Genomic DNA, 19,987 nt, shown 5'->3' on the forward strand with positions numbered 1-19,987 from the left:
CAGTGATTGCCTTAACAAAATTATCAAGTGTCAATTTTTGAATGTTAGGGGGAAACTGGTTCTACAATTTAATGGACCTAGGATAAAAAAAAATATTTGATGTAAAGGTAGTATTTCGTGTCAGATGCGGCTTTGTCATGAGGCTGAACTGTAGTAATGGTGGCTAGTCAATTTTTAAACACCACTAATGTGAACAGTTTGTGCATCTTATGAAATGTAAAATGTAGTTAATGAAGTAATGTGCAATAGCCAAGAGATGGTCAATACAATTTGTAAATCCCCTTCATGTCAAATTTACTGACCCAGCTGCTAGATCGGAAAATATGTAATGTGGCAAGGTTATTAGTGAACGAGGGGAAAGGTATATTAAGCCAAAGTGTGACATTTAGGACACAGTAAAAAGAAAAAAAATGAAAAAAAGGGCCACTTTTGCCCTGTGACAAACACGTGACACCCCCTTAGGCATAATCTTTGATGGCCCGCCAGGCTTGGTGGCCCACCAGGCTCAGTGGGTACCATTGGTCACCAGACCAAATAAACAGCGACGAGCACAGCTGCTCACGGTCAGTCATTGTTCACCGCCACCACGCTGCGGAGCGTCTGTAGAAACATTCAATGGGTGCCTCGAGCCCCCCCTCGTTCACGAACCCGGGCGGATCATGACACTGGTGATGAGTACAGCCTACTGATCAACCCAAGCCGCCGCGAGTCGCAAAACATGGCCACCGTTCCTGCTGCCATGCCGCTGTATGGAAGGCTCGAGCCGTTTGAGGGATATGCATACCTGCCAACCTGGCGAGATAAAAAATCGGGAGACTTCTTATTCCTGCCAATGGGGGGGCAGGGGTTATGTTCTAACTTTCAGGCATGGTTCGACGAGTCCTTTTGGCAGGACCTTGCAGTAGCAGAGATTGCTCATTTCAAAAATTTGGCGGAGTAGCTTTGCTAAAAACATGGTCCAGACTGATGGCCCTTCACTAGCAGCAGGTGATGGAGGGTTGTGTTGCACATTGATGAGCGGAACTCAGTCGTAGTTTATTGCGCCGTGCTAAAGATCCTTTCACACTCTGTGTTGCTATGCGGTATCACGAGTAAATCCAGCATCACCTTAGCAACTCGGTGAAACATGTTTTCCATCAGTGTTTGTCATTTTTCCAACCATAGACCACGTCCCACCTTTCTTCATTCAGAATGTCTTCTGGAAGACTATGCCTGTTGTGTGGCAAACTCAGCTTTGAGAGTAAAGCGGCTTCAGCAGATTCATTGGAATCTCGGTGCAGCAGCCGAGGGAAACTCTGAATAAAGAAACGATGACTCGAAAGTAATGCCTGTGAAATAAATTTCAGGTTGGCCACCTCCGCATTCTTCAGAGTTGCGTTTCAGAGTTGCGTATAGCGCTTTGCCTCATCGCATTTCGGAAACATTTTTCGTAGAAGAGGCCCAATGTAGTCGCGGACACTAAGGGGTAGGTTGTGTTCGACGAGGAAACTCGTAAACAGGCACTCCACACGTATGACACTGTCGTCGCACTTGTTCTGGAGAAACTTCACTATGTTGCCTTGCTGCTAATTGGTGCGAACATAGCCTTGATGCTTCGCCATGGAAACATGCAGTTTCAAGTTGCCTTTGACACCGTGAGACATGCTGACATTGCATCCACACGTTGTACAACATGCAGAATGTTCTCCTTTTCTAGATATCAGAAAGCATGGAAATTCAGAAGTATAAGAACGCAAGAACTTCTGCAAATACCTTTTCTTGGGCTTTAATAGCACCATGGCATCAAGCACACGAGAATTCTAACTTTACACGGTGCACCACGCAGACGGCCTAGTCAACACTAATCATACACACAAGCAACAGCAACAAGATGCAACATGAAGGAAGTTATGCATGAAATGTAAGAGCTACATTGGCTCTGGCTTTGGTCGGCTTACTAGGCACCGTAGTCGGCTGCTTAGTCGATACTGATGGTGCTAGTGTGGCCGTTGTTGGTGATGCTGACGATTACTATGTGGCTGTAGATTCCGCGGTGCCTGTTTTGCAAAAACTATTATTGCGCAAGCAGAGACTACTTTTCGGGAGATGTAAGACAGTGATCGTACAGACGGAAAGTTAAGTAACAAATCGCGAGTCTCTCGGGCGAATTGGGAGAGTTGGCAGGTATTGAGATGGGTCCACCTGGCCAGTCTACGAGGGGCAAGCCCATATGTTCTTCCAGGCAAACGATACATCCGAGGCGAAACAGCGGGACATTTTCTGGGAAAGGACCTGGGACCGGACCTGCTGATAGCCTGAGCCACATGCCCCTGCCAGAGGTGCCTGCTGAAGTGTTCACGCTGGAGCATGTGCACCCAGAGGTCCTCTCCAGATCTGCAGTTTGTAGGCAACCAGCCGGGACCCACTCCAGTCCCAGGTGGTCAAGGCGGTATCCTGAGGGAAGGAGTTGGTTCCCCAGGCCTATAGCCACAAGGCCGCCAAGCTGAGCCTGCAGCAGGGCTGCCTACTCTGGGGTTCCAGGGTGGTGATCCCACAAGGTCTTCAGTCCAGGGTCCTGAAGTTGCTGCATGCAGGTCATCTGGGCATAGAAAACACAAAGATGGTGGCCCGGTCCCATGTTTGTTGGCATGGCCTGGACCAGGACATCGCTCGCATGGTGCAGAGCTGCAAAGTCTGCCAGTAGCACCAGTTGGCCTCACGTCATGTGTAAACCACCCCCTGGCCGTTCTCACAGAGACACTGGTCTTGCCTGCATGTGTCTCAGTGTCTCACAGAGACACATGCAGACACTGGTCTTGCCTGCATGGGGGGCCCTTCAAGTGCCATTACTTCATGGTGGTGGCGGACGCCTTTCCGAAGTGGGTGGATGTTCTACCTGTCACCACTTTATCAGCAGGCGTGACCATTGCGGCACAGCGAAAGGACTTTGCCAACCAGGGGTTGCCGGATGTCATCGCGTCTGACAATGGTTCCGCTTTCGCCAGCACAGAGCACCTGGCCTGGCCGACGAAAAACGTAATCCGCCGGATTATGGTCCTGCGTATTATTCTGCTTCAATTGGTGCAGCCGAACGGGTGGTGCAGACCATCAAGGACACGCTCATGAAGAGCCAGGCTGGGGATTTCTGGACGCAGGTTGCTTGGGTACGACCCACGATGTCACTGGCCGTGCCCCCTGTGAGCTCCTGTTGGGCGGGATAGTCAAGACACCCTTGGAAGTCTTGCATCCAGACCTCTGTTTCACAGCACTCCTGAAGCAGCTGAAGCAGAAGCTGGCTGCTGACTGAGGGTGCCGTCCCGGGCCTTTGCCGGAGTCGGGAGCTCCAGTTGTCACCAGGAACTTCCATCCTGGCTCACCCTGGTCTGCCAGACAGGCGATGTCTCCTGCCAGCGCCTCATCGCTGCTCATTCGCATGCCGGACGGGAACACGTGGCACCGGCACGCCGACCACGTTAGGCCTCACCTCGGGACCCGGCTTGCACCCTTGACTGCCACTTCAAAAGTCCAGCCCATAGGGAGACTAACGGCAACACCAGTCGCTGCTAGTGAAGCACTGCCCATCTCGGAGGTGGCAAGCGTTGCCAGTGCACGCATGTATAATTAAGGAATGCATACTCTGTACCATGACAATTGCCCCTACCCATGCTTGTTGTGCTTCACAGCGTAACACTTCTGTACCGAGGTGAAGCTGACTTCTGGGAACTGGCATCATGCAACGCGCCAACCTTTCCGAGCTTCGAAGCCATTTGCGAAGATTACAAAGGTGGAGTCGGTGCCTGCCGACAGCAGGGAAGTCTTTCAATGAAAATACGGCACAAAACGGCAAGGTGCTTAATAGCGAATGTTGAAGCAGCTAGGCCTAGAGTTGCTGCGATGGTGGCTACAGCTGCCAACGGATGTGCGGGTGAGGTTATCAAAATGGCGGCGGTGGTGGCATTGATTAATGCCGTTTCGGACCTGTGGAGAGCAAAAAGTCTGGAAAATTGGACGGTGAAGGGTTCTTCTGTCCGAAATGTCACGACTATTTTATACATTGACTCGTGGTATGTGGCGGTGCCGCGAAGCCGCCCGAATTATCAGGCGTCCGGAAAATCGGTTATTGACTGTACACTCCTAACTCTTCCAGTTGACGACATGGCATCAAAGACAATTCGTTACAATCTTTCTGTTGCTCGAGCCGGCATCACCGTGACTTTCGTTCACTTTCAATAAAATTACAGCTAATTTTCCTGACAGAGCACAAATTCGCTGAGTTTCCCCTGAGTGTGTCCAGACTATTTAAGATCCCCGAGAACTCCCAGTTTTCCTCATTGGTAGACACCCTGGTGGGGGTATAGATGCAATCACATGCCAGGTTAAATAGGTGTTAGGACTCACCAGAAGCTGCTTGTACTTGGGGCGCGTATGGGCGGTCTTGGTGAGACTGCAACGACAACAGAGGCAGTTGCTTTGACTGAAGCACCAATGTTTGAATGTGAGCAAGACAGTGCCAGACATTGCAGAGTTTAGAAGAAATTGTTTTTTGAAGTGGAGGAGTGGTTCAAACACAGCATTTATGAAATTTCACATGTACTTGAACAGAGACAGTGAAACTGGCCCTGTGCTAGAGCTTCCTCTGAGACAAACAATTTTTGATATTTCAATGACCTTCACCCCAACGAAACATTCTATCATGGTACCCAGATTTCTACTAGATGTTTATACCACCAAAGAGGCCGAAAAGGCAACTATTTCTGGCAGCAGCATTGTGCAAGTTTGAGAGGAGAAGGGCCTACCAGGTGTTGACAAAGTCGACGAACTCGGCGGTGAAGCAGTTTCCGTTCTCGTTAGGGCTAAGCTGCGGCGGGTCCCCCTGCACAACTTGGGTCAGCTGCTCGAAGACGCTGTTCCACTTTGGGTACGGGAACCGCCCCGTGGCCACCTCAATCTGTACACCAGCACAGAGGAGAGTGGAAAATTCAGTGAAGATGGCAGTTACGAGCTAGAAAATGAGCCAATTGTGCTTGTCCATTCACGCTTTGAAACAATCATGGCTTGATGTGTTAATGCAAGAGAGAGGTACAGTGAAAGCTCGTTGATATGATCCTGCATAATATGTTTTTTGGCATAATAAGTTTTTTCGCCTTTTCCTGGCCTACATCTCATAGAAGTAATGTGTTTTCACACAGATATTGCAATCGTAGTCTTTAACTGGTATTTCTAAAGCTCATAGGTTTATATGCCAGTGTACTAGCTTAAACAACATTCCAACGGCCCATGAACCCAATGTGTTAAGCCCCAGTCACATTGCAGGAAAGATGCACGTGGCACACTGCAGGTGGCTGAACGCCGCTGCCTAGTTGAAAGAGGAAACAGCGGCTTCCTTTTGTTTAACTTCTAGAACTTTTTTATGGACATTGAAAAGAAGTAGGTTCAGTGCAAACTGATGAGCTATTTCAACGCTGCTGAATAAAAATGCATTGGCTGGGGTTCATGTGTCGTCGAATGATGCTGCTTCGCATAATGTGTTATGTGGAGCAGTATCCCTCAATGCTGCGCAAACCTTTGCCATTGAGTTTGTCACCGAGTACACCCATTTTCATAAAATTTGGAGCTTGCTGTGGACAATACGGTTTTCGGATGATACATTTTATTTGCGGACTCCTGTGAAGAACATAGCAATGAGACTCCACTCTATCTGAATGAATACAGGAAAATCGTTATGACATCACAGTGGATAAAAATATGTTTGTTGATTTGATATTTGCCCGCACCGATATTGGTAAAAAATGAGAAGTAATACAGTCGAACCCACTCATAACGATATCGACTTCAACAATATATCGATTATAACAATGAGAAGCTGCTGCACCGTCACTTGATGTCGACTTTTGTATGTTTTCCATGGTGAAATAACCCGCTTACTACAATGCCCCGATGCCGCATTATCGGTTATAATGATGAAGTCTGGCTGCTGGTTGCCAGAGTCGAAAGGTAGTGAAATGCGAAATCCTTGAAAAGAAAAAAAGAAAACTAGGAATTCGAGCCGCTGCACAATGGGCTGCTGCTGCAACAGCCGCCGTGCGCTCATTTTCCACCAATCTCCACACGCCTCTTTCCTGTTGCCCTTCCACCCCTCCGAACACGAACGGGCTGCGCCCATAGCTTTAAGCCGCCCCACCCTCCGAAACACGAATAGACCGCATCAACTGCGCTGCTTGCAGGTTGCTTGCATGTTGCTCACTGTCTCCTCATTCAGCACAGCTCTGCAAACAGCTTAATCATTTGCGTTGTCTTTGTTGGCTGCGTCGAAATCGTTCCTGGCCACGCAGTTTGTCAGCCTCGTTTGCCCAACAGTCGGTTTGACTCACCGCTGAAAAGGAAAATGGCTGATCCGCCCGCTAACCAGCGGCAATGCACACCGCTGCTGGTGAAAAGAAAGCACACAGCTATAGATTTGGAAACTAAGTGCTTTTAACTGATGAGGCGATTTTCGTGAATGTGCTTGTATCAGATAGCGATGGCGACGATGGCAGCGATAACGCGGTAGGGCAGGCTGCCTGAATGTTGTCCTCACAGGAGGCCTGGCATGATTTAGTCTATCCGAGGCTTTGTTTTTGCAAGGAACCTTCCGCTGCACTATGTGGATCGCTTGGATGCCTTGGAGAAGGATGTTGGCAAGCCAGTGACAAGTACGTGGTGAGATGCTTGTGACAATCTCTCCTCAGTGTTTCTTCTGGATTTCTCAAGCTGACAGGCTGCGGCGGCAGCCTTTTCGTAATTTTTAAAAGGCCCCTTTTGGGGCCACCAAAGGGATGCCTTGGCAGTGCACATCGCTTGCCACCCGAGACACCTCTTTGCAGTCGTTATAGTAGTGCCATTCTCTACCGCCGACAGCTGCGGCTCGTTACGCGCGATCGGAGCACCCAGGAAACAGTTAAACGAGTAAACGCAATCAGCAGCCTGGTGGAGTAGGGTGGCTGGGAGGGATATTGGCTTCCCTGTCTATATAGTTTTCTCACATCAACTCTGCCATCTCCCTATTTTGATTTTTTCATGCAATCCAGTTAAAACTATGAAATTTTCATGGCACTTGAATATTGTTATAAGTGGGTTCAACTGTATGATCACTGGAAAAAAAAAAAAAATACACACACACACAAGCAAGTGTGATGCCTGCTGGAAAGTTTCCGTGTTCAACAAATTATGCAGGATCAATAAATTATGCACACAACCTCTACATTATTGTCAATGTGGAACCATGTGATTGGTGTGATCTCCCAAGTTCAGTGTGTTGGCTTGCTGACCAACCAAGCCAATGTCCAACCAAGCCACTGGCTAAAATGCACAAGTGTGCCCAGAGTGTACCACTTCAAGCTACCCTTGCTCAACATAGTATGCTGACCAATTTTTTTCAGACACTGAAGGAGCCGCACACAAACCCGAACTTGGCAACTACGGCCGTCAGTGTAGCCAGTGTGTGTGATCACACACTTGATTGCCAATGAGTTCTACAGGTCAAGGTATACAGGAGTGGCCTGACTGCTTGTCACTCCAACAGCATTTTGCAAACTTATGTCACAGCCGTACCTCCTGAGGCCGCTACACTCGGTTTCACACATGGCAAGCAAGGCCAGGAAGACTGCTCCCACACATAACCAAAAATAGTGTGTCACATAATTTCATGTAAGAAAAATTAATGATGAAACTAATTATGTAAATCATTGCATGGAAGGTGTCGCAGATTCGAACCTATTCACCACTGAAAGAGTGGAGCGATACGTTTCTGCCACCAGTGACCACTGCTTGTGCTTGGGACTAAAACTTGGTATGTCGCATGCTGGAAGGACAAAGGTGCATAAATACATGCGATTTCATACAACCTTACATCCACAAATTGTAGTTGCAATATATGATGTACCTAGTCTGTAGAAAGTGTCGCAACAACTGCGCTGCGAAATACATGCAGTGAGACTTTCTAAGACTCCACTATTTGCTTAGCTTCCACAGCGTTGCCTGTTTAGTACGAGACGCAGTACAGGCCACTTTGTTGGGAGTCAGTGACCAAAGTTGCGGCATAGCGAAAGAAATTCAATAAGGAGGGACACTCGGTGAAAACTGGCAACAGGAAACTTGTCACGTTTGGTGTTTGCCTCATCCATTAGCTGATGCGAGCAACAGAAAAAAAGAATATCAAATGAACTTACAGTGTCATATGTTTTTTTATTCTTTCCCACTCAAACTAAAAAGTTCTGCATGTAAAAGAAGTTACACTTTGCGACCTACTTATCTTCTGTTACTAAGCGACAAGACAATGATATGCCAGACGGGCCAAATGCATGCGTCATGCATCAAACGTGACCAATGCAAGCGAGGCCGGTCGCACATTTGAGCGTCGCCTGTTTGGCGACCCATTTGTCTTTTCTGGATGCAGCTTGGCTTCTTGGGCTCTTGGTGTATTCTGCGTTCCTTCTGCACTTTGACTTGACGCCACTACGCTACTGGATGGGAGAAATTTTGTTTGAAAGTCGTTTGTGCTGAATTTCAAGCAATTTAGACTTATACGGCATGTCACCGAACGTTGTGACACAGTTGGCGAAAAACAGCTCGGCTGTTGTGGCCAGTTAGTTTGGCATGTATAGAATCTTTCTGGAACATGCTTCTTGCGCTTTGTCTGACCCCTCCCCGCGCCGCATTATTCTAACTAGTTTCTTTATTTTTTGGGGTACTTATGAAGCACGGTGACTGCACCTTGCGTTGTGACGCAGTAAGCGAAAAGCAGCTCGGCTGTGGCGTGGTGATACAGTTAGTTTCACGCATACTGAATATTACTAAGACAGGTTTATGGCACTTTCTCTAACCCCCCCACATTATTATAACTAATTTCGTTACCTTTCGGGGTACTTATGAAGCACAGTGACCGCACCTGCCGTTGTGACGCAGTAAGCGAAAAGCAGCTCGGCCGTGATGTGACCCCCCACATTATTATGACTAATTTTGTTACTTTTTGGGGTATTTATAAAGCACGGTGACCGCACCTCGCATTGTGACGCAGTAAGCCAAAAGCAGCTCGGCCATGGTGTGGTGACACAGTTTCACGTGTATCGAATCTTACTGGGACAAGCTTTTGACCATTTTTATACCCCCTCAACAACACACACCGTCTTTCAGCACTCATGCTTGTTGAAAATGCGACGAGCGATTGCCAAAAGTGATAACACGGGAGTGTGTTGCTTGTGACGGCAGAATGCGGAAAATTTAACGCCGAGGAGCCTAAAAACTGGGAACTTGTAACTAGAAAATTCCATCTTCTGAACGAACGGCATTCAAAACATGTGTGCCCAAAACCGAAACCGGACGTGTGGTTCAGGTGTTAATTCCATCCACTTGGTGCGCTACAGTCAATCTGGCCGCTGGGGTCTATGGAAGTGTCCACTCTTGTTAAGATTCTTTCTCTACGGTTGTGGTTTGGCGCTGTGTTCATGTGTTGGCAACTTTGTTTAAATACGATTCAACAGAGGACTACTGCCTTTCTGGTGCAGTCACTCTATTACCTGGGCTTGTAGCAGCTGCATTTAGTGAAAACACTTTTAATTTTACTCTAGTTCTTTTTTTCTCCATAGCAACTGTCCCATTGTACTAGGAAGAGAGAGGCTGAAACCCTCCATGAACTAAACAAATAAATAAGTCACCTAACGTAATATTGGGAGTAATGACACTGTATTTTAACTGTGCAAAACATAATAAAAAAAGGGGGTGGGTAAAAATAAATAAATAAAGAAAAAAAGAAAAACTCACCAAGGTTATTCCTAGGCTCCATACATCAGACCGGACGTCGTAGCCAATGGCACTGGAAGGATCTATACGTTCAGGCTGCAAATAGAGTCAATGGTGCTAGAAATTAATTGAAGAATGCACTCCTGCCTGTCTTTCTTGCATTATACTTTCAAACCTTATAATTTCGAAGTACAAATACACAGTGAGACAGGCATTTACGGTTGCTAAATAGTGCAGCTAGTTTATTGCTATGGCATTTTATTTATCCTTTGCTTGAAAACTGTTCCACGCTTTAAATGCTGCAAAACTTATAAATAGCAAAATCTGTTTAAAAACATTAAATTATGGGGTTTTACGTGTCAAAACCATGATATCATTGTGAGGCTTGCTGTAGTGGGGGACTCCGAAAATTTGGACCCCCTGGGGTAATTTTAACGTGCCCCTAAATCAAAGTATATGGGTGTTTTTGCATTCTGCCCCCATCGAAATTCGGCCGCCGTGGCCAGGATTCGATCCCACGACCTCGTGCTTAGCAGCCCAACACCACAGCCACTAAGCAACCACTGCAGGTAGCAAAAGTTGTAAAGTTTAAAGAAATCGGATATTAGTGATCTTTACAGTGTGTTTTACAAGCACATGATTAAAATGCAAGCTCATTCAATAGCAAATCTGCCACCAATTCTCACTAAACCAACAATGGCAGGAATTATTACAGCATGGAAGTGCATCCGCCATAAAAGGGCCCAACATCCTCAAAGCCTTCCATCACAACACTTTACCTATTTAATTAGGCTACAATACATTCACCATGTGCATTTCTATTGCTCTTCTGCTTCTTTAAAAAAAGTCGCAGGCATGCGCTGCACACGCAGCACAGTCACAGTGTAAGCTGGAGGAGTGGCTTCACAGGAGCTGCAGTTTTGGCAGCAAGCACTAGAGGATCCTTGCGATGAAGTCTCTTTGTGTCGTTTTCAAGAGAACGATTGCCAACTGAAACTGCTATTGGAATGCGCCCATAACAGCTTAAAGGGACACTAAAGGTTACTATGAAGTCAAGTTAAAGTGATAAAGCAATGCTCTAAACCGTCTAAGGCGTCAATATAATCGCGAACAGAGCTTTAGTAACCAAGAATTTGAGGAAAATGCATGACACGACTTGAGACCCCCCAGCGACATTACGGCACTAGCCCGATGACGAAGGCACTCCTCATCATAATTTATGTCAGTAGTACTCAATTACTCGTATTAAAAAGATCATTTCATTAGGTTATAAGACGGAAGAAAGTGCTACTTGTCTACTTCTGTTCGATTCTAAGAAAAAATTACATTTTGATGTTACCGTTCAGTAATATGGGTGGTCGAAAGGTTTCGGTTTCGCTCGACTCTGCGCCGCGCACACTTCGGAGTTTCAGTTGTTTCGTTATCGCGTCATGCTGTGCTGGTTCTGCTGGCTCGCGAAACTTGCATTTGGAACAAGCAGTGAGAATGCCATGTCCATGTGATGTCGTGGGATGCGCGAATGGTCCGCAGAACTTGGCCAATGGCAGTTGCAGCGACGAATCCAACGTTACTTATCACTGTGTGCCAATGAGTGAACCTCCCCGTTCGAAGTGGTTAAGTGCTGTACTTCTGCCACAGCGTGTTGGCAAAGAGCCGAAAAATTGCATAGTATGCTCGATGAACTTTCTTCCAGAGGATTACGAGTTCAACGCCAACTTACTGAAGTCGTGTGGAGTGCCTTTCAAAGCAATGCTTCCCCGTAGCGCTGTTCCAATGGTCTTGCCTGCATTCTCCGAAGCGCAAGAACAACTGCAGGTCGAAGACCTGCAGTTGTTCTTATCCTTATCTTATCTTATCCTTATTTTAACCTTATCGAGGTGAGTGCAGCATTTGGTTTTCATGAAGGAAAATCTACAAATGTGCGAATATGTACTGCCATGACATACAGTTGCCGTCGTAGTAGTACGCAACGACGCCGGTAGCGCGAGCTCTCAGCAGCAGGTCACGTTCGTCATTGCTTAAATCACTGAAGTCGAGCCCAGCATCGCGAGCCAATGTGTCATTGTCAGGGTCGTCCATTGCAACGAGCGCCGAAATTGGTGTCATAAAATGAAGAACCAGCTTATTGCCGCGTGCTTTCCCGTCCGCTAGCCACCATAGTTCCGCTTTCGCGCTGCTGTCGGCTGTCTTGGCTCTGTTTCTGGCCGCGTGTTTGTGTTTTGCACAGAAAAGCCGTAGCGCCCTCTGCGGGTGCCGTTTTGCTCACCAACAGCACAATGTCACTATGAGACCATGACGTCACCATTCCTCAATCGTAGGGTGGGTGATTTGAACTGCGCTAGAGGTATGCGGATGCTTCAGAACGCATTTTCTCTTAAAATAAGTCTCTTCTTCGCATGAAACAAGCGTTTCAAGGTTTCTGGGATGGTATTTCAACAGTCCACGTTGACTTAATATTAACCTTTAGTGTCCCCTTAAGCTGTAAAAGATTTTCTGGGTGCCAACACATCCAATAGCTTAGCGATGCCATATCTGCATGTTACAAAAGCAATGCCACTTACCGCCATGTATGGGCGGCAGCCAGCATCTCGTGTTTTGGCGATGGAATCCACCAGCTGGCCGCTGATGCCGAAGTCGCAGAGCTTGATGTTGCCTCGTCGGTCCAGCAGAATGTTACTGGGCTTCACATCTGTGTAGACATTAAGACAGAAAGGAAGCAAGATTAGCTTGGGCCTTGAAAGTAACAAAACGGGCACAATAAAGCACCTACACAACATTTAAAGGGCCTCAAAACCACTAAAAGAAAATTTTTGATTTAACCCTTTCACTGTCACTGACGTACCGATACGTTCTCTATCGTGTGTTCAAAATTTCGCGCCTAAGCGCAAAGCTGACGCTCCTGGACTGGCTGCGCCATCTGTTGAATCTTTTTACAGGTTTGTATTTTCGCCCCGCACTGTGTTGGTACATGTATTGAAGAGTACGGTGCGGTACTCTTTGCTGAGTGGCGCTTTCGCTGGATCATGCGTCGCATGCGTGTGGTTCTGGGTTCAAGGGTTGTTCTGCCATCTCCGCTGGTTTGAAGGTTTTTATTTTTCTTCTGTTGGTGTGTCTGCTACGGCATGTCAAGTTCAGGGGCACGCGCCGTTGCCTTTCCGAAAGGAACCGACACATGACTCGATTGCTGCTTTCGCTCTCTCGCCACACCCTCACTTCCGGCTTGCAGCAGTAAACGTAAAGCCCCTTAAACTTTGTTTTAGCCTTTTTCCATCTACCTCTGTCTCCTTGATCACACAACGTCCCATTTCTCTCCGTTGTGCGGGCGACTGAAAGCGCATCCTCCCTGCACGCGATTACTTTCGGATGGCTGAGCGCGTGGGACCTTCGCTTGCTCATTGAAGCGGTGGCTCTTCGGATTCAGAATACGAGCCGAGCTTGGATTCGGACTCGGACAGCGTCTCATCCAAGGAAGAGGCGAGTTCCGCATCGTCAGATTCGGATGTTGAACGGATGTTATAGTCAGGCTGCTGCTGCTGATGATGTTTACTAAGAACAGCTGCAGAACACTGAAATGTGCATATTCCATTGACTATGTTATTTGTATACCAATCATAAGCAAAAATAAATTGCTATGTTTATTCCCTGTTATGCTCGTTCCCTGAAACAAAGCCGACACTGGGGGTGCGTTACGGCCAGAAAGGTCCGACAGCGAAAGGGTTAATGGCAGTGTGTACAGGTCTACAATGAAAATACAGTCGCAACTTTTTTCTTTTCAAAATTATGCAGTGAATAGCAAAGTTACAGGCCTCGAAGTGACAAGCTGTCAGTGCTGGCTTCTGCTGATAGCGAGCTAGTGCTTTCACATAACGTTTGGGGCCACTGCATTGCAGTGCACGGTCACACAGCATGCGGCACTCTTTGTATTTTAGTGCGCTGCAAGTTAAATGTGGAAAAAAAATTAATTTGTTATAATGCGTTTCGACTGTAGTATTCATTGTTAGGTGCCAAAGATTATAAAAACTGGCACTTACCTCTGTGGATGATGTTCAACTTATCCTTGAGGTAATTCAAGGCTTTTACAGTCTGCATTGAGAGAAGTGTGCTGAGTTAGTGAACCGGACAGGATGGCAATGAACTGTCCCTTAATTTCATGTAGCTGCACACCCTGAATGTCTAATGTACAGGAAATAACAAAACAAAAGCTTGCTGCAATCATGCTAAAGTCAGACCTAAAGAAAGGATCCATCTCAAGACAATGCCCTAGGTTTCTCTTGGCAGAAGAAGCTACACCAAGGGGAAAACACACCACTTACGGCAACCGTGATCTTTCCCAGGATAGCTTCGGGTATGCGTTGGTGCTGCTTTTCATAAACAAACTTGTAGAATTTATCCAGTGATGTGTCCATTATCTCCATGCAGATCCAGCAGTCACCCTATAATGGACAGAACACTTTTATAGAACACATTAAGGACTACCACTGTCACTTGAAAATAGAAAGGGTGGATAACTGAGCATTAGCAGACTGAGTGAAGCAGTGCGAAGAACCTTTTGACTGAAGACTGCACAAAATTTTAGCCACACCAGGGGTTTGATAAAATGGATTCAAAAGTGAACACTATATAATGAAACATGACAACTTACACGTGGAAAATGTTATGCTCCAATTCTTCTATTCTACACCACCACACATTGCTGGGCAAGTTTATTCTTGTTAGTGTAACAAGCCTGTGGCGCCCCCTCGGACATAATCTTCATTGGCCCGCCATGCTCAGCAATCTGCCAGGCTTGGTAGGCAACATTGGTCACCGCACCTAATAAACACCAACGAGCACAGGTGCTCGGCGGTCAGTCATCGTTCATCAACACCACGCTGTGGAGCGTCTGTCTAACGGAGGGTGCCTCGGGCCCTCCCTTGTTCACGAACCCTGGTGGATCGTGACACTGGCAACGAGGATGGCGATGAGTACCCACGAATCGTCCCACGCCGCTGCGAGCGGCTAAATACCGCCCCCCGTTTCTGCCGCCACGCCGCTGTCGGGAAGGCTCGAGCCGTTCAAGGGAGATGGCTGACCTGGCCAATTTACGAGGAACAAGTCCACGTGTTCTTCTGGGCAAACGTCGCACCCGAGGCCAAACAACAAGACATTTTCCTCGCCAGCTGTGGCACCAGCATTTTCAGTCTCCTGCTCGACCTTCTCAAGCCAGCCACGCTGCATGTTAAGATGCTGGGTGGGCTGCTTGCCATACTGCACTCGCATTTCAGCCCGGCACCGTCCATGCTAATGGAGTGGAGTGTTTCCGCTTCAATAAGCGGAGCTGCTGGAAAGAAGGTACTCTTGGGCAGTTCGTCGCTGAGCTACAAGGGCTAGCGAGTGTCTGCACCTTCAGGGACCAGCTGGACTCGCTGCTCCGGGACCGTTTCGTCTGAAGCATAAACAACCCCGCCATGCAGGCACAACTCCTGGAGCTACCTGACCCCTCGATGTAAGATGCTGTGAAGGCAGCGCTGGCGATGGAAGCTGCGGACAAGGACGCCAGCAAGATTGCACGTTTTACTGGCTCACTGTCGGCAGAAGTGGCTGTCAACAAGCTGGCGACAAAGGGCAGTACCTGCAGTCGCTGTGGTGGTGCCCACTCTCCCTCACAGTGCCAGTTCTCTCAAGCACAATGCTTCACGTGTGGGAAAACTGGGCACCTGGCATGGGTATGCCGGAGAGGGAGGACGAACAACAGACAGCAGCAGCAGCCTGGTTCAAGCCTAGGTACCACACAAGCCCGTGACCAGGGTAGCCATCGCAAGGGTACGCGGCAGGGGCGTGCGGCAGCAGGCTGGAGTTCTTCTGCGGCCAGGCTCTACGTCATGGCCGAGGACCTGCCGATTTTCGGCATGTGGCACACAGGCCTTGTACCGTTGTCTGTGCCGCCATACATGCTGACCGTCGAAATGTGCGGGCACCCCATTTCCATGGAGCTGGACACAGGGGCCAGCGTGTCGGTCATGGCCGAGAAACTGTTCAAGCGTACTTTCCCGGCGTGTCCGTCGAGGCTTCGGGCGTGATGCTGCACAGCTACTTTGGGCAGCTCTACCAGGTTCAGGGTCAGGCACAGGTCAGCGTTCGCTTTGGCGACAGACTAATGAAAAAACTTAAATGGGATAAAGAACTATGCACAAAGAATCAAAGGCAGAAAGATTTAGATGCCAAAGTTTCAGTGATTCCGTATGTGTGCGGCCTTTCACACGAACTTAAAAAGGTGGCTGGGAGTTACGAAGTAAAAGTGGTGTTTTTGGCTAGAAACAAAATAGGTAGCATGTGTCATAGGGTAAAAGTAAGTTCAAAAGTAAGGACGATGCAAAGAAAGAATGTAGTGTTAAACATCCGCGCAAGAACCAATTTATAGATTGCGCGAAGAACGTTGTGTATCAGATTCCTATGATGTGTGGTCATGTGTACCTAGGACAGACTGCAAGATGCATTAACACGAGACTAAGGGAACACTTGTCTAGCCTGAAAAGTCGCACTAGTATGCATTTGGCAATGCATTGTCAAGAACATGCTTGCTCATCTTGTCTTTTAAGCACCGACATATTGAGAAATCAAACCGCAAAAGGAATTGTGGAAGCTCACTGAATTGCAAAACTAAAGGAAAAATGCATCAGCCATCCTTCTATTTCATTGTTGGATAAAGAGAACTCGCTTCTGTCATCATATCATTAACGCATTTTCATCTTAAGTGCTTGTTTTATGCGCTTTGCTGTTCTAATGTTGGCTGGGTAGCACTGATCTGCGGCATTTTGTCACAAGTGTTGTTATATACGCTATAGGCGTGTTCTGTTGACTAGATCGCGCACATCTGTGAGTATTTAAGCAGGTGGTTCTTCGAAAATAAAACCAGTTGTTGGAAATCGCTCGTCGTTGTTGCACCTTTTCTTTGTCCCTGCTTGTTTTGCACACAACAAGTTTAAAAAAAATTAATCTGTTCCAACTAGGCCGACTTGCTGTTATGCTTCAAAAAGAAGATAGACGGGAGGGGTTAGTAAAATGCACAGCAAATAAAATGTCTTCAAAAAAAAAAAAATGGCAAATCGAGCCGGACATTCTCAAATACAAATAAAAAAAAGGTGCATACAGAAGGAAAATTTTCGAATATGAGCTATTTCTATCAACTGATAGCAAGCTCAGTAATACGAGACCCAAACTTTGTCACAATTGAGATTCTCTCTCGACAGCTTGTAAGTCAACCTCAACTGTCCTGACATACTCTCAGCCTTCGCACATCGCCTCAGTGTTGTGTTTCACTGCTTTAAAGAGTTTATTTTGGTTTTGATGAGGGGGGACGTCTGCATCTTGGCATCAGCCAACATTCCGTATTTTGAGCTGAAGCTCCTTAAAAACAGTGGCAGCACGCTTCCTTTCCCATTAATTCCTCAATGCATAGGTCCTTTCTGTTCCTGTCCTCATTCCGCCACTTGTTCGCCCTACGAACCACTTGAAGCATCTTCTTGGCCAGTTGCACAGTCCATGTCCGAGTTTTCGAACTTCCTAGGGGCCGCGAAGACGTCCGAGAAACCGACCAGTTGGAAAAAATAAATGCATGTCATTTAATGCCCTTAAGGGCTCAAACCAGAACAGGCACATTCGAAAACGCTCTGAAGGCCTGTTGGTACACGTATTAGGCATATCGGTTCTTGTACTGTGACAGGAGATATCGGGTGCACACGTGTATAATTAAGGAATACGTACTATGTCCCGTGGCAATAGCCCCTTCCCACGCTTGTTATGCTTCACTGCAATATTTTTGCATACGCTTCACCAAGTAACATTTCTGTGCACTTTCGAGAACCGGACCCCCCCCCCCATTACGCAACGCACCATACTTTCCAAGCTTCTAAGCCAATCGTGAGGACCACAAAGGCAGAGTCGGTGCCATTGCTGACAGCAGTGACTTCTTTCAATAAAAAACACGGCGTCCAACAGCAAGAAGTTTCATAGCGAACGTCGAAGCAGCTAGGCCTAGCGTTGCTGCAGTGGTGGCTATGACTGCCAGCTGATCTGCGTGCGAGAGCACCGGTTCAATGCGGCGACGTAATCAAAATGGCAGCGGTGGTGGCTTTGATTAATGCCGCTTCGGACCTGCGGTCACGGCAAAAAGTCCGGAAAATCGGATGGCGAAGGGTTCTTGCGTCCGAAATTTCAGACGTTCTGATACACTGGCTTTATGGGGTACGTGGTGGTGCCGCAAAGCCGTCCAAATTATCGGGAATCCGGAAAGTCGGTCGTTGACTGTACACTGGCAACTTCTCTAGCTGACGACAGGGTGTCAAAGATAATTCATTGCGATTCCTGTGTGTTACTCGAGCCAGCATTACCGCGACTTTCAACCCTTTCAATAAGATTACTACTAATTTTCTTTGACAGAGGCGCAAATTCCCAGTTTTCCCAGAGTTTTTCTAGACTTTTCAACATCCCTGAGAATTCCCGATTTTCCCCGTTGGTAGACACCCTGAAGATGTTTGTATTTTTCTGAACTGTCATTTGGAACCTCCTGATCTGACTGTAAATGCTGAATTTCAGCTGTGATCATCCGTTGCTTTATTATAATAGCAGCTTAAATGTCAACTAAACCCTGTTATTCAATTCCCTGTTTATTCCTGACTCACATGGACCTTAGACAAATTTACCTGTAAGCGGGTTGCGCCATAGCAACATATATTACAGTGAACAAGGCTCCCGTGTGGGGACACGTCAGTTGGAAAAAAAAAGGAAAAAATAATCTCTTAGTTGGCATCTGCTTCCTATTTTTGCCATCTTGCCAAGACTGCCTATTTTGCCAGACTATTTTTGCCAGATGACAAGACCCACTGCCATCAATGGGTCTTTGGAAAGCTTGGCTTTCTTGGCTGCTCAGATTATGCAAGCTGATATGCAACCTCACACAAACCACTCAGCTTTATTACATTGTTACCTAGGCAACAATACCTTTTTAAAAGAAGATGCATAGTATACTCATAAGATATAAACATTATTTACTGTTAAAACCTCATTAATTCGATCCCTGTTAAGAAAATCAGACTCACTGTCCGGTACAGGCAAACATATGCAGCATTCCAAAGTCAAGCTCTCACTTATTTGACCGTGTTTTGGTTAATTCATAGCATCTGGAGTGTGGCAACCATGGCACACCACAAATGTGGAGAAGATGGTGGCGAAGAAACGAGGAAATAGTGGTGCGCGCAACCAGACAGAACGAATGACAGGCGTGCTTGTAGAAGCTACTGAGGTGGTGACATGAAGTGAACCCCACAGTGGTCAGAGGAAGAAACACCGCACCATGAAATCGTGCACTCACACTAGGCTGAGTCAATATTATGCAATATATTATACACATTGCAAGTCGTCATCCACAAAGAAGGCTCCCGGCCACGGCGGCCGCATTTCGATGGGGGCGAAATGCGAAAACACCCGTGTACTTAGATTTAGGTGCACGTTAAAGAACCCCAGGTGGTCAAAATTTCCGGAGTCCTCCACTACGGCATGCCTCATAATCAGAAAGTGGTTTTGGCACGTAAAACCCCATAATTTAATTTTTTTTTTAACAAAGAAGGTGAGCATGTCACCATCGTCACAGGTACCACACCCACATACTTCCACACACATGCTAGCAGTGGCTTGAGGACTGAAAGTTGGCTTGGCTTGCCCACACGGACAGGATACCATGCCCAGAGTTTCGGTTTCAGAACTATTACAATTCTGCCTGTTGTGTAGATTTGGAAGGTTAGCGTGTTTATGTGTGCCTTGACGAGGTGTAGCACAATTTAAGCGAAAAGGAACTATTTGATGCAGCACGTATGAGCATGTCTATTTAGGCCCAATTTGCGTGGCACTTTTAGCAGTGCATTTCTAATGCGCACCATTTTTTTTCTCCCCCTAAAAAATCGAGTATAAAACCGCTCGTAGCATTTGTATGCTTTGCCGCATAACATGGCTGCATCGCGGCAAAGTTTACTTTCACCATGCGGCGAAGCTGACTTTTGGAAACTGGCCGCTGCTGTACAACCCATATTAGACCATTGCCCATATTTTTTACTAAATAATCTGGTGCACATTAGATTTCTACTTTGTTAGGTGTTTTATTGTCACTTGTACATTAGTTTTACTTTCTTGGAGACACAGAAAGTGGGCATGCGCTTGATCCTGGCAAATACTGCCAAATGAATCAACAGTGTGTTTT

At 46.9% G+C, this 19,987-nt stretch overlaps 1 protein-coding gene across 1 annotated transcript in view; it reads right to left on the minus strand.

Annotated features, from left to right (window-relative positions):
- The window catches only part of LOC135896981 (dual specificity mitogen-activated protein kinase kinase 4-like), a 69,224-nt gene that overhangs the window by 8,364 nt on the left and 40,873 nt on the right, over positions 1-19,987 (minus strand). Inside the window, exons 7-12 of the mRNA XM_070524471.1 lie at positions 14,070-14,189; positions 13,788-13,839; positions 12,318-12,445; positions 9,778-9,852; positions 4,776-4,927; positions 4,378-4,423 (exon numbers count right to left, since the gene is read on the minus strand). Coding sequence (XP_070380572.1) covers positions 4,378-4,423; positions 4,776-4,927; positions 9,778-9,852; positions 12,318-12,445; positions 13,788-13,839; positions 14,070-14,189 — 573 coding nt within the window. The remainder of the gene's footprint in view (positions 1-4,377; positions 4,424-4,775; positions 4,928-9,777; positions 9,853-12,317; positions 12,446-13,787; positions 13,840-14,069; positions 14,190-19,987) is intronic.

This window comes from Dermacentor albipictus, chromosome 8 (genome assembly GCF_038994185.2).
Source record: "Dermacentor albipictus isolate Rhodes 1998 colony chromosome 8, USDA_Dalb.pri_finalv2, whole genome shotgun sequence".
NCBI lineage: Eukaryota > Metazoa > Arthropoda > Arachnida > Ixodida > Ixodidae > Dermacentor > Dermacentor albipictus.